Raw genomic sequence first — 12,801 nt, 5'->3', positions numbered from 1 at the left:
ATGACTTACATGGCGACGACCAACATAGCAATGCAACGACTTACATTGCAACGACTTACATGGCAATGACTTACATGGCAATGCAATGACTTACATGGTAATGACTTAGATGGCAATGTAATGACTTACATGGTTATTACTTACATGGCAATGCAACAACTTACATGGCGATTCAATGACTTACATGGAATTGGCTTGCATAGACTTGTCTTACATGGCAATGCAATGACTTACGTGGCGATGACATACATGATAATGACTTTCATGGCAATGAATTACATGGGAATGACTCACATGGCAATGCAATGACTAACATGACAATGACTTACATGGCAATGCAATGACTAACATTGCAATGAATGACATGGCAATGACGTACATGACAATTACTTACATGGCAATGACTTATATGACGATGACTTACATGACAAAGACTTACATGGCAATGTCTAACATGGCGATGACTTATAAGGCAATGACTTGAATGGCAGTGACTTACATGGTAATGACTTACATGGCGATGACTAATAAGGCAATGACTTACATGACAATGACTTACATGGCAATGACTAACATGGCAATGACTAACATCACAATGCAATGACTTACATGACAATGACTTACATGGCAATGACTAACATAGCAATGAAATGACTTACATGGCAATGACTTACTTGGCAATGCAATGACTTAAATGACAATGACTTTCATGGCAATGCAATTACTTACATGGCAATATAATGACTTACATGGCAATGACTTACATGGCAATGACTTACATGTCAATGTCTTACATTGCAATGACTAACATGGCAATGACTTACAAGACAATGACTTGCAATGGCAATGACTTACATCGCAATGACTAACAAGGCAATGACTTACATGGCAGTGACCTACATGACAATGACTAACATGGCAATGACTAACTTTGCAATGACTAACATGGCAATGACTTACATGGGAATTTCATGCATGGTGATGACTTACGGCGCAATGCAATGACTGACATGGCAATACAATGACTTATATGGCAATGACTTACATGACAATTACTTACATGGCCGTGACTTATATGACAATGACGGGAATGGCAATGACTTACATGGCAATGACTTATATGGCAATGACTTACATGACAATGACTTACATGACAATGACTTATACGGCAATGACTTATTTGACAATGACTTACATGGCAATGACTTACATGGAAAAGACTAACATGGCGATGACTTACATGACAATGGCTTACATGGCGATGACTTATAAGGCAATGACTTACATGACAATAACTAACATGGCAATGACTTTCATGACAATGACTTACATGCCAATGACTTACATGACAATAACTTACACGGCAATGACTTATATGACAATGACATACATGGCAATGACCTTCGTGGCAATGACTTACATGACAATAACTTACATGACAATAACTTACATGACAATGACTTATATGACGATTACTTACATGACAATGACTTACATGGCAATGAATTACATGGCGATGACTAAAAAGGCAATGACTTACATGGCAATGACTTACATGGCAATGACTTACATGGCAATGACTTACATGGCGATGACTTACATGGCGATGACTTACATGGCAATGACCTACATGGCGATGACTTACATGGCAATGACCTACATGGCGATGATTACATGAAAATTACTGACATGGCAATGACCTACATGGCAATGACTTACATGAAAATTACTGACATGGCAATGACCTACATGGCGATGACTTACATGGCAATGACCTACATGGCGATGACTTACATGGCAATGACCTTCCTGGCGATGACTTGCATGGCGATGACTTATAAGGCAATGACCTACATGGCGATGACTTACACGGCAATGACCTTCCTGGCGATGACTTGCATGGCGATGACTTATAAGGCTATGACTTACATGGCAAAGTATATTTTAAGGTTATAAGTTTCCGACGCCAAGATACCTCCATACGTATAGCTTCTGGATAATATTCGGCGGTCGTTCGAGTTCGAGTTCGACATGCTACACGTTGCTTTTGTGCAGGTCAAATGTTTAAAATGAAACTCATTTGTATTTTTATGAGTTACTTATATAATTGGTCAAACGCAGAAACACTGAAAAGGGATTTCCCCCTCCCCATCCCCCAAGAAACAACAACAACAACAAAACAACAACTACAACATATTTTTTATAAATACTCGAGTAAGAATGATATGGACCGCACAATTATGAGTAAGGCTTATAGATAGAGCAAAACATACTATTTTTAGAAGATTGCTGTGACCTTGACCTTGCAGGCAGGAACAAGGATCTTGTGCGCGACACAGCCTCATGCTATATTGGTCACATCTGCCAAAAAATCCGCCCGTGAATGAGAAAGATATAGACTGGACACGAACTTTTTATCAGAAAGGCATATATAGCAAAACGTATTATGTTCAGAAGGTTTCTGTGACCTTTACCTCGAAGGTAGGGGTCTTGTGTGCGACACATGTTCGTGCTAGGGTTGTCACTTTTGCCAAGTAATTTTAAAATCCGACCAAAAATGAGACAAATATTGAACGAAAAAAAAAAACGGCGAACGAGACTTGTTAACATTTCAAATACCAACATAGTCATTGCCAAAAAAAATTCGGATAACATAAGAGGAATAATTCTTACGAGTCTTTTTTAAAAGAATGTAGTGAAGTTCAGAAATGTTTCGAGAATAATCAGTTTTCTTTTTGTCGGAATTTACGTTTTGAACTTGTTGACAGCAAAATAAATCTATTTTACATGTTGAATTCTCATCTTTGAGTCATGAATTAGCATGTCATATACCCCCCCCCCCAAAAAAAAAAAAAAAAAAAAAAAATAAATAAATAAAAACAAATAAAAATAAAATAAAAACAAATAAATAAATCAATCAATAGATAGATAAAAGATAAATAAATAAATAAATAAATAAATAAATAAATAAATAAATAAATAAATAAATAAATAAATAAATAAATAAATAAATAAATAAATAAATAAATACATTTTGGTGTTATTAACACCTAAAAGCACAAACGCCTTGATTTTGTTTCTTTCCAAATATTTTTATACCGTTTTTAAGATCATCGAAGTTTTAACATACATTTAAGTTAGGCAGAAACAAGTGCTCTTAAATAATAGACGTTCAAACGAGATTCTCCAATAGAAGCCGTGTTTCATCGCAAAGAACCAACCGTTCTCCGTGATATTTACGGAAATTGCCGAACGTTAAGAACCAATTTCCGCCCAACATACGATATCTCCATCAGCAGCCTACGCTGAGGTATAAACACCATCGATAGTTCGTGTATAACATGGCTGGGATAAACACCAATGTTAGGAAGAGAAAATTATGCATAGGGTAAGTTTATTGCTTGCATGTTGTTTCATATATGAGCATATTTCTTTAGATTCTTGGTATAGCATTAATTAACATGATGTTGCTGAATGGAGACTTAGAAATAGTATAGTACAGTGAAAGTGTTGTATTATTGTTGTTCTGTTTCTATTTTTAGCCTGCTAAGCACTTTCATTACGAGGAGGGTATTTTATCCACATAATGAAATATAGATTGGTTTATTGTGGAATACATTTACAGTAGGCATAAGCCCATGAGTACAGTATACAAATACAGATGGTAGGGGGAAAGCTGTTGTTTAAAATTCCGGAATAACATTTAGATGTGTTGATGCCAATGAACTTTAGAATTTTAAACAACATTTTCTGTCCGACCGAACGTTGTGTGCACACGGAAGTTATGTATTATTACACCGACAACAACAAATAAACCGTTTTCATCTTATGGTTTTAGAAAAACAAATATACCATTTACTTACAACTCGGAGTATTTAATACTCGGTTGTTGTTTTTTTGTAAATATATGGTATATTTGATTTTCTCAGCTTATTACATGCGGAACAAATTAACTTCGTGATTTATAACAAAGATTCTTTACTGACTATTGTATACAATTGACTGTCCACAATTTGGAAACATTATTTTAATAATGTCAATAATAATGTCATATGAAATAAAATGTCAGTTAATTTATTAATTAGTTCGATACCTTAATTAACAAATAATGTATGGTAGAGTCATTATCAAATGTTTTTCATCATTAAAGCGGGTCCTTCATAAAAATAATTTTCAATTTAATAAATAATATAATTTCATTTTTTAACTATGTCTATGTTGGATGAATAACGTAGCAGTCCAACCTCTTTTGATATTGGTATTTATGCATGCATATGTTTATTAATTTCTCTTTCATTTATATTCTTAATATGCAATTAATTGATTAGAAATGATTATGTCACGTGATATATATAATGTAAATTAAACTTATCATGTTACAAGAAACAATATTATTACGTTACTTAATAAATGTGTTTGAATCTTGAATCGTGTGTGATGTTAACATGTAGTGGCGGTACTTGTGAAGTTGGTTTTCTTTGTTCATCAAACATCTGTATTCAATTAACAGCAACCGATTGTGATCAATATTCAATACGCATCAATAAGAGGTCTCTCAGTGTTTCCGTTTTCATCAAAACATCAATACATAATTATTATCATTAGGCCTAAAAAATACATTTGGTTCGACCCTACCTACGAAATAGGCGCCAACCCTACCGTTTTTAAAGTCAGTTTGAAAAAAAAGAAAAAACTAAAAAAATTTTTTTATTTTTTTTGCTTTTCAATATGTAGTTTAAAACATTGAATGCTTAATACAGAATATTACTTTAACACCATTCTCCAATGGTGAAAATGACATTCTTATATAAAGCCCAATAAAAAAATTAAAATGCCTACTTACCCAAACGGATGTAACCCTAACCAAACCTTTTTTTAGGCCTTAGACGCAAAGTGAGGCGGTCATTCGATATGCACATGACCATGTCAGGAAAGGCATTTGCTGAAACATGACTCATGAAAATATGCGATTGTTTATAATAAACTATCATACTAAGCATTTTAAAGATAAAACATTCTTTCAGGGGAAGTTTTCAATATTAAATATTCTTAGTTGGATTTAAACGGTGTAGCTAATCGGATTACTCGACATAATAACCCAGACCAATAAACAGTCGAACCCCGTTGGCTCGAACTCCCAGGGACCGGCGAAAATACCTCGAGCCAATCGGGAATATTTACCTTCAGTTTAAAGAAATCGATCCTTTACATCTAATTCGAGCCAACGAGGAATTCGAGCCAAACGGGTTCGAGCCAACGGGGTTCGACTGTAGTGCATTGCGTCAATGATGTATGAGTCGCATATTTGCATAAAGGAATTTGGAAAATTCGTTCAAGTTTATTGGGCGATTACAATCACTGAGTTTAAAGTTATCTTAGTTATACTGACGTGAATTTGATATGTACGTTTTGTGGGACTCGAACCGGTAACAAAACTGTACTCATTTAAGGAAATTATACAAATCAACGATAAGATGACGACTAACATTCTTTCTTATGTCTGTTATACATGTGTATGTATTGATTTTGAATAAGATAGTCACCTTAAAATGAAGACAAAGATGAGGAAATAACAAAAACATCACTTTTCATCTCAGGTTTAGGAAAGCTTGCTTGATGCATTATCATCTCAGGTTTAGGAAAGCTTGCTTGATGCATTATCATCTCAGGTTAAGGAAGCTTCGAGTTGGTTGATGCATTGTTACGACCTATAAATTATATAGATCCGTGATGGCACTAATGGTATCCATGGCCTGCTTGTAGGTCACTGGAACAGAGCAGACTTCAGGGGCGGGTCCGGGATTAGACGTTAGAGGGGCGTAATTTAGGGGCGTAACCTTTTGACTGGCTCCCCTCCTACAAAACTGAAATTTATTTGATTTAAGATGTTGGGAGGGGAGATGGTGGGTACCTCTTCCAGGACAATTTGAACAATTTCTAATCCGAAATGGTGCATTTTGGGCGTATTTTTTATTACCTTTTTTCTCCTGTAGTGTACTAACTTGGACGAATTTGTTTTGTGGGAAGGCCTGGATCCGCTAGTGGACTTATTAGATCGGTATGCAAGTGAACAATGCGACCTCGAGGCACCGGACTACACATGACATTACAATGGTTTAATGTCTTCAAAAGGCGCTAGTATACTGCCAACATAGAGGAACTATTTTCAGATGCACCTCAATTTAAGATATGCATAGGTTTGACATACACGGCAGCGGCGGATCCAGGACTTTCTAAATGGGGGCGGGGGGGACAACTAATTATAAACATATCAAACTTGTTTTGAATGCATTATTTTAATCATATAATGACATGGAATTAACATTTGTCTTCACTGTCAATAATGTTTGGCAGATACATTTAATTAAAAAGATATCATTTACTGAGATAAACCTTTCAAAAACAACAACGACATCTAGCCGTTGTGTGGAATCGAACCAGGGTCGACTGATAAACAGGCTGAGTCGTTAACCACTCGTCCACCTGAGACACACATATTGACGCTTTAAAATTAGTGCTATATAAACGTACACTACAGTGTATTGATTGCACTCAACGATACTGTAGGTACTTTGGATGTAATTTAAGTTAACTGAAGTAAAAACAACTTCACAACAAATTCCAAAAAGGGTTTCAAATAAATCATTATGTATTAATTTACAAAGGATCTAGCATAATTCAGAGAACTAGACGATAATAAAGGCCGAAATGAAAAGTTTCAAAGCGGCAACGTTTTGAATTTAAACTTTTGTTAAATGCACGTCATGCACACACATATCTTGTTGCCACACAATGACATTATTAAAAGCAATGACGAACATATAATGTGCACATGTTAAAACAACTTATATTCCTGGTATATGATATATTCTGAAAACAGTAAACCTACGCGTAAAACTGCAGCCATATTTGTCTACTTTTGATCAGCTGTCTGTGTAAAATGCGGCGCCGATTTTTTTTTTATCGAATGTTCGTGCCCCGATGTCATTTTTTTCGTTTCGTATACTATAATAAACTCGATAATCAGGTTGTTTATTTGCTCAAATGCTGATAAAAAAATTAAATTGTGACAAAACAACTTATCTGTACAGTTAAATCAATAAAGATTTGCCCCCCCCCCAAAAAAAAAAACAAAAAAAAAACATTACTTGCCGGCCCGCTGGGGGCACGGGCCCTACGTGCCCCCCGTAGAACCGCCACTGCTCGGTCATATAGGTTATGATACGCTGGGTTGCCGTGGATGAGGTTTAATAAACTAGGTATGATACATTAAAAATGTTTGTTAAGATAAAAAAAAATGATCATAAAATATTTTAAACTGGTATACAATATTCCTTACTTTCCCACTTTTTGTCACAAAAAATCATACTTTCTGTATAGATCGCTGAAGGAGAGCCTAAATTGAGTCAAGTCATACAAAATCGATTGATCGACGGTATCTGTTTCATCCATCTCTCTGGGTTTACTTTCTTTGTGTTGTCGTCCTTAATGCCATTATAATTGCGTCCTTTAAGGATTCGCCTTTATCATAGCATCTAATTCTACAAAAGCGATATCGATTGTGGTCGTTTTCTCCTAATTTCCTGTGTCTGTAATTATTCAAATTGACTACCAAATATGGGGAAACAAGCATTACATTGTCTGTTGTCTGTTGTCATAGCAACGGCGTTCACTTGTTTCCCTATGATGACATGAGAGGGTCAATCGGAACACCTCGGCCATTATCCAACAGAATTGTCTCAAAGCTTGCCGGAGATGGCCGAGTTGTTACGATTTTTTGAGATCAGAATCAGTGGTGTTTTCGGAATTTAGATGAAAATTACGTGACCGCCGAGTTATCTTACAGAACCCACCCTGATTGGAACATGATCATAAATCACAAAAAACTATCAACCAAAAATTCGAATGTATACGAATGGTATTTGGGTGTCTGTGATTTTTGCTCATGTTCCAATCATTTTGGTCTTGGAAATATTATTATTATTTTTATTTTTTTTTAGTAATTTTGATTTTGAGGGGTGGGAGGGGGGCGGGGGGAATAGGTTGGTGCTGTCAACGTAACTGCATCTTGTATATATGCAGAATATTCAAATTATCAATGATCAAGGGTCATCTTTGACTTATATCATTGTCTTTATTATATGAACTGTTTTATACGATATACACTTTGTTCTGTTATGTTCTGGTCTGTTCGTATGCTCTGTATTATAACTCGATTCATTTGATAATTTGAATTATTCTCATTAGCTTCAGAGGAAATCAGTTATTTCAGTTTAATTATTTACAATCACTGATACAGTTAAATTTTTAAATTTAAGTTGTTTCATCTAGATCTGCCTTTGGGTATATATACACGCATTATCGTTTATTTGTATTTTCAGGTGGCTCGTGTGCTCGGGGCTGGTGACTGTGTTCATGTTGGCACACCAGACGTCACTTCCTAGTAGTCATGGCGCAACAGCCGCTACCACCATCAAGCACCTGTGGCACTCCCCCGCCAGTCACTCCGTTAACGCTACAGACTGGATTGCCAGCCCGCACGCCACCCAGGAGGTTCGCCATATTGGCTTCCTTAAAGTACACAAAGCCGCCAGTTCCACGATGCAAAATATTTTCTTTCGGTTTGGTATGAAACGCAATTTGACGTTTGTGTTCACTGATCACCCTAATTACTTCTCACGGACGGCGTCGCACCACCTTCCGGTGGTGACTCCGCGGCTACGTGGCGGCCATGACATACTGTGTACACATGGAGTGTTTAACATACGGACGTACGGCAGCGTGCTTCCGGTGGACGCTAAGTACATAGCGATCGTGCGGGAGCCTCTTCAACAGTTTGTGTCTTCCGTCAACTATTACTCACAGCCTGCCCAGCAGCTTTCTTATCTTTCCGCCATTCGCGGGAACAGAGTCACCGAGCTCATCCGTAATCCCAAATACGACCCCGGGTTTTTCTCGTACACTAAGAACACTATGGCTAGAGACTTTGGTTTTCCCGGAACCACCGCTCTAAAGAAAGTTTACGCAAAATTGACAGAATTGGATGGCATATTTAAGCTAGTGCTGTTGGTGGAATATTTTGAAGAGTCGTTGATATTAATGAAACGATATTTTAATTGGAAACTTGAAGACATTTTGTATATATCGAACAATGTTTATAGCAAGAAAGGATGGTCGGTACAGGACCTTACTCCAGATGATATTACGAAATTCAGACAGCGAAATAAACTCGACTATTATGTATATGAGCATTTTTATGAGCGATTTTGGCGCCAGTTCCGATCAGAGTCCTCCGATATCCACCAGGAAGTTCTACACTTTAAGAGCGTTCTTGAGCGCCTTGCAGCCTTCTGTCGTGCGGAGGGCGGCGTCAACAAGGGTCTGTTAGAGATAGAAGCAAGCGTCTGGGGAGCCGGAATCAGCGTGAGCAGTGATGACTGTCAGCTCATGGTCAAAGAAGAGCTTGATTTTATCTCCTTACTGCGACGTATACAAGGAAGCGAACTTGGACGCAGAAAAGCTGTGCCGTGATTCAGATCATATTGTAAAACAATACTCAATGCTCTGGCATATAATTCTGATCTTGGGAGATACAAGGGCCGTCCGGCGCTGTCTTCAACGGAAATCTTGGATCTTCTTCTTTTTATCCCTCCTACATAGGAGAAACACAATTTCCGTACGTTGAACAAAATATTTCACACATGTATAGTTCCTTCACCGCCGAATTATTATCTACGATTTAACAGTTTATTTAACTTTGTATATTTACGTTTCATAAAAAAGTTCTGAAACCAACTGTATAGAAGAAGGCTTAACACACACAGTTGGGTAGACTACTGGGACAGGCAGACAATCAAGAGTTCACTTCTCCGTCCGGGAACCAGCTGACTCAGCATCCTAATCCTGACACCGTCCAACCTGATCCACTACACAACGTTACGGAGGTGGTCTGGTTGTATTATATGATGTTTCACATGTGGCCAGCAGATAATGATGTACTGAACAACGACTTGGTCAGAGGCACAAGAAACGTTGATTAACGTTGTTGAATGGATCCCAGAAATAATGTCGGTCACAATCAGAACTCAACACAGCCCAGTGATGGGCATCGCAGCACAAAACGTTCCGATGTGTTGCAGAGGAAACAAAGTGTGTCTTTTTTGCGTTAAAAGCGCATTTATGCACTTAAGCGCATTTTTTCTGCATTTTAAGCGATTTTTATTCATTTTAAGCCACTTTTTTCTGCATTTTAAGCGATTTTTTCTGCTTAGTAAGCGCATTTCAGTAAGCGCATTTCTTTTTCTGCATTTAAGCGCATGTTGGTATAGGCGTTTTTTTAAGAAGAGTAGTCTTGCAGCTTCACGTTATATGCGCTTTAGAAACAGGGATTGCTCTCTACCCGGAATGTTTTCATCTTCATGTTTATACTTTCAACATGAGGTTGACTCTTTCAGTCCAAAATAATTTTACAGCTTAGTGTATAGTGTTGACTGTCACACTATTTGAGATACCATCACGAATACAGTGGAACACCGTTGGCTCGAACTCCCAGGGACCGGCGAAAATACTTCGAGTCTCGGAAAATTCGAGCTAAGCGGGAATGCTTACCTTCAGTTTTAAGAAATCGGTCCTTTACATCCAGTTTGAGCCAAAGAGGAATTCGAGCCAACGGGCGTTGACTGTAGTTAATATTGACATGAGATTAAAGGATGAAAGATGTCTGCGCTTCAATGTCTGTCCGCAAAATCATTAAATATCTCATGGCTCTCCACTAATCCGCTCTTACTCTTTGGTTGTGTTCATGAATTTACCAAATGTTATTATGTGTTATGCATTATATTTTACTGAATCAGTATTGACTTTAATTGTACCAAAAACGTATATCAACGACTTGTTTCCAGACATTGGTCTCCTTTGTAGTGTTAGTCTCTTATCGTTTTGATACTTTTTACCTATTTTTTAATTTTATATTATTACTTTTGTCACTTCAAATTGATGTCAAATAAATGCTTCATGTATTGTTTAGAATCGGAAAGTTTGTGTTCGTCAATGTCCCTTTAAAGCTGCACTCTTTCAGATTTACAACTTCTTTATTTTTATCTTAGAATGAGTAAATTTTTGTTTAAATATCTGCAAACCAGTGATACAAGACTGCTGACTAAAGATCAGATCGCAGATATTCATATTTCCGTTCGAAAATCAATGTTTTATGGGTTAAAGCGTTACTAACGGTTCAATGAAATGCATAAAAGTGATAAAACCTCAATTTTTGAACTTAAATAATAAAGCTGCAATCCATTTTTTGTCAGCAGTCCTTTATGACTGGTTTCCATTTTCACATAAATTGGCTCGTTTAAAGACAAAACTTAAAAAAAAGTTGTCAAAATGGCCAATCTGTGAGAGTGTAGCTTTAATATAGAGAATTGCTGTTGACTAGCTCATATTAAGTGATAGAAACGTCTATCAGTCAGTTGTATACTGGTAAAATTGACACCCTCGATGAACTCTTCGACGGTTGTGAATATCCACACCTTGGAAAGTTGGTGTTTGTTAATATTCCTTTAATATAGAGAATGGCCGTGGATTGGCTCATATTCAGTGGTAGAAACGTCTATCAGTCAATTGTTCTCTGGTAAGCTCCGCATCCCCAATGAACTCTTCATCGACGCCTTTGAATATCAACACCTTGGAAAGTTAGAGTTTTATATATCAATATTCCTTGAATATAGAGAATCACCGTGGACAGGCTCATGTTCAGTGATAGAAACGTCTATCAGTCAGTTGTATACTGGTAAAATTGACACCCTCGATGAACTCTTTGACGGTTGTGAATATCCACACCTTGGAAAGTTGGTGTTTGTTAATATTCCTTTAACATAGAGAATGGCCGTGGATTGGCTTATATTCAGTGGTAGAAACGTCTATCAGTCAGTTGTATACTGGTAAAATTGACACCCTCGATGAACTCTTCGACGGTTGTGAATATCCACACCTTGGAAAGTTGGTGTTTGTTAATATTCCTTTAACATAGAGAATGGCCGTGGATTGGCTCATATTCAGTGATAGAAACGTCTATCAGTCAATTGTTCTCTGGTAAGCTCCACATTCCCAATGAACTCTTCATGGACGCCTTTGAATATCCACACCTTGGAAAGTTAGAGTTTTATATATCAATATTCCTTGAATATAGAGAATGACCGTGGACAGGCTCATGTTCAGTGATAGAAACTTCTATCAGTCAGCTGTATACTGGTAAGCTCAACACCCCCAATGAACTCTTCATCGACGCCTTTGAATATCCACACCTTGGAAAGTTGGTGTTTATCAATATTCCTTGAGTATAGAGAATGACCGTGGACAGGCTCATGTTAAGTGATAGAAAGGTCTATCAGTCAGCTGTATACTGGTAAGCTCAACACCCCCAATGAACTCTTCGACGGTTGTGAATATCCACACCTTGGAAAGTTGGTGTTTATCAATATTCCTTTAATATAGTGAATGGACGTGGACAGGCTCATATTCAGTGGTAGAAACGTCTATTATTTAGCCTACAGTCGAACCCTGTTGGCTCGAACTCACAGGGACCGGCGAAAATACATCGAGCCAAGGAAAATTCGAGCCAAGCAGGATTGTTGACCAATGAGAAATTCGAGCCAAGAGAGTTCGAGCCAATGGGGTTTGACTGTATTTGTATACATTCTCGTACATCAGAGTGATGGTGCTAGATAGATTTATCACTATCAAACTTCTTATGAATGAGAATGATCTGTAAACTGATAAGCTGAACACCACCAATGAACT

At 37.2% G+C, this 12,801-nt stretch overlaps 1 protein-coding gene across 1 annotated transcript; it reads left to right on the top strand.

The window, feature by feature from the left end:
• The first annotated feature begins 3,290 nt into the window (after positions 1–3,290).
• LOC128239776 (galactosylceramide sulfotransferase-like) lies at positions 3,291–11,028 on the top strand. Its single transcript, XM_052956201.1, has 2 exons — positions 3,291–3,388; positions 8,382–11,028. The coding sequence occupies exons 1-2, from the start codon at positions 3,342–3,344 to the stop codon at positions 9,529–9,531; spliced, it is 1,197 nt and encodes a 398-aa protein (XP_052812161.1). The 5' UTR covers positions 3,291–3,341; the 3' UTR covers positions 9,532–11,028.
• The last annotated feature ends 1,773 nt before the right edge of the window (positions 11,029–12,801 follow it).

This window comes from Mya arenaria, chromosome 7 (genome assembly GCF_026914265.1).
Source record: "Mya arenaria isolate MELC-2E11 chromosome 7, ASM2691426v1".
Taxonomy (NCBI): Eukaryota; Metazoa; Mollusca; class Bivalvia; order Myida; family Myidae; genus Mya; species Mya arenaria.
The sequence above is the reverse complement of the archived record's forward strand: the minus strand, read 5'-3'. Positions and strand labels throughout refer to the sequence as shown.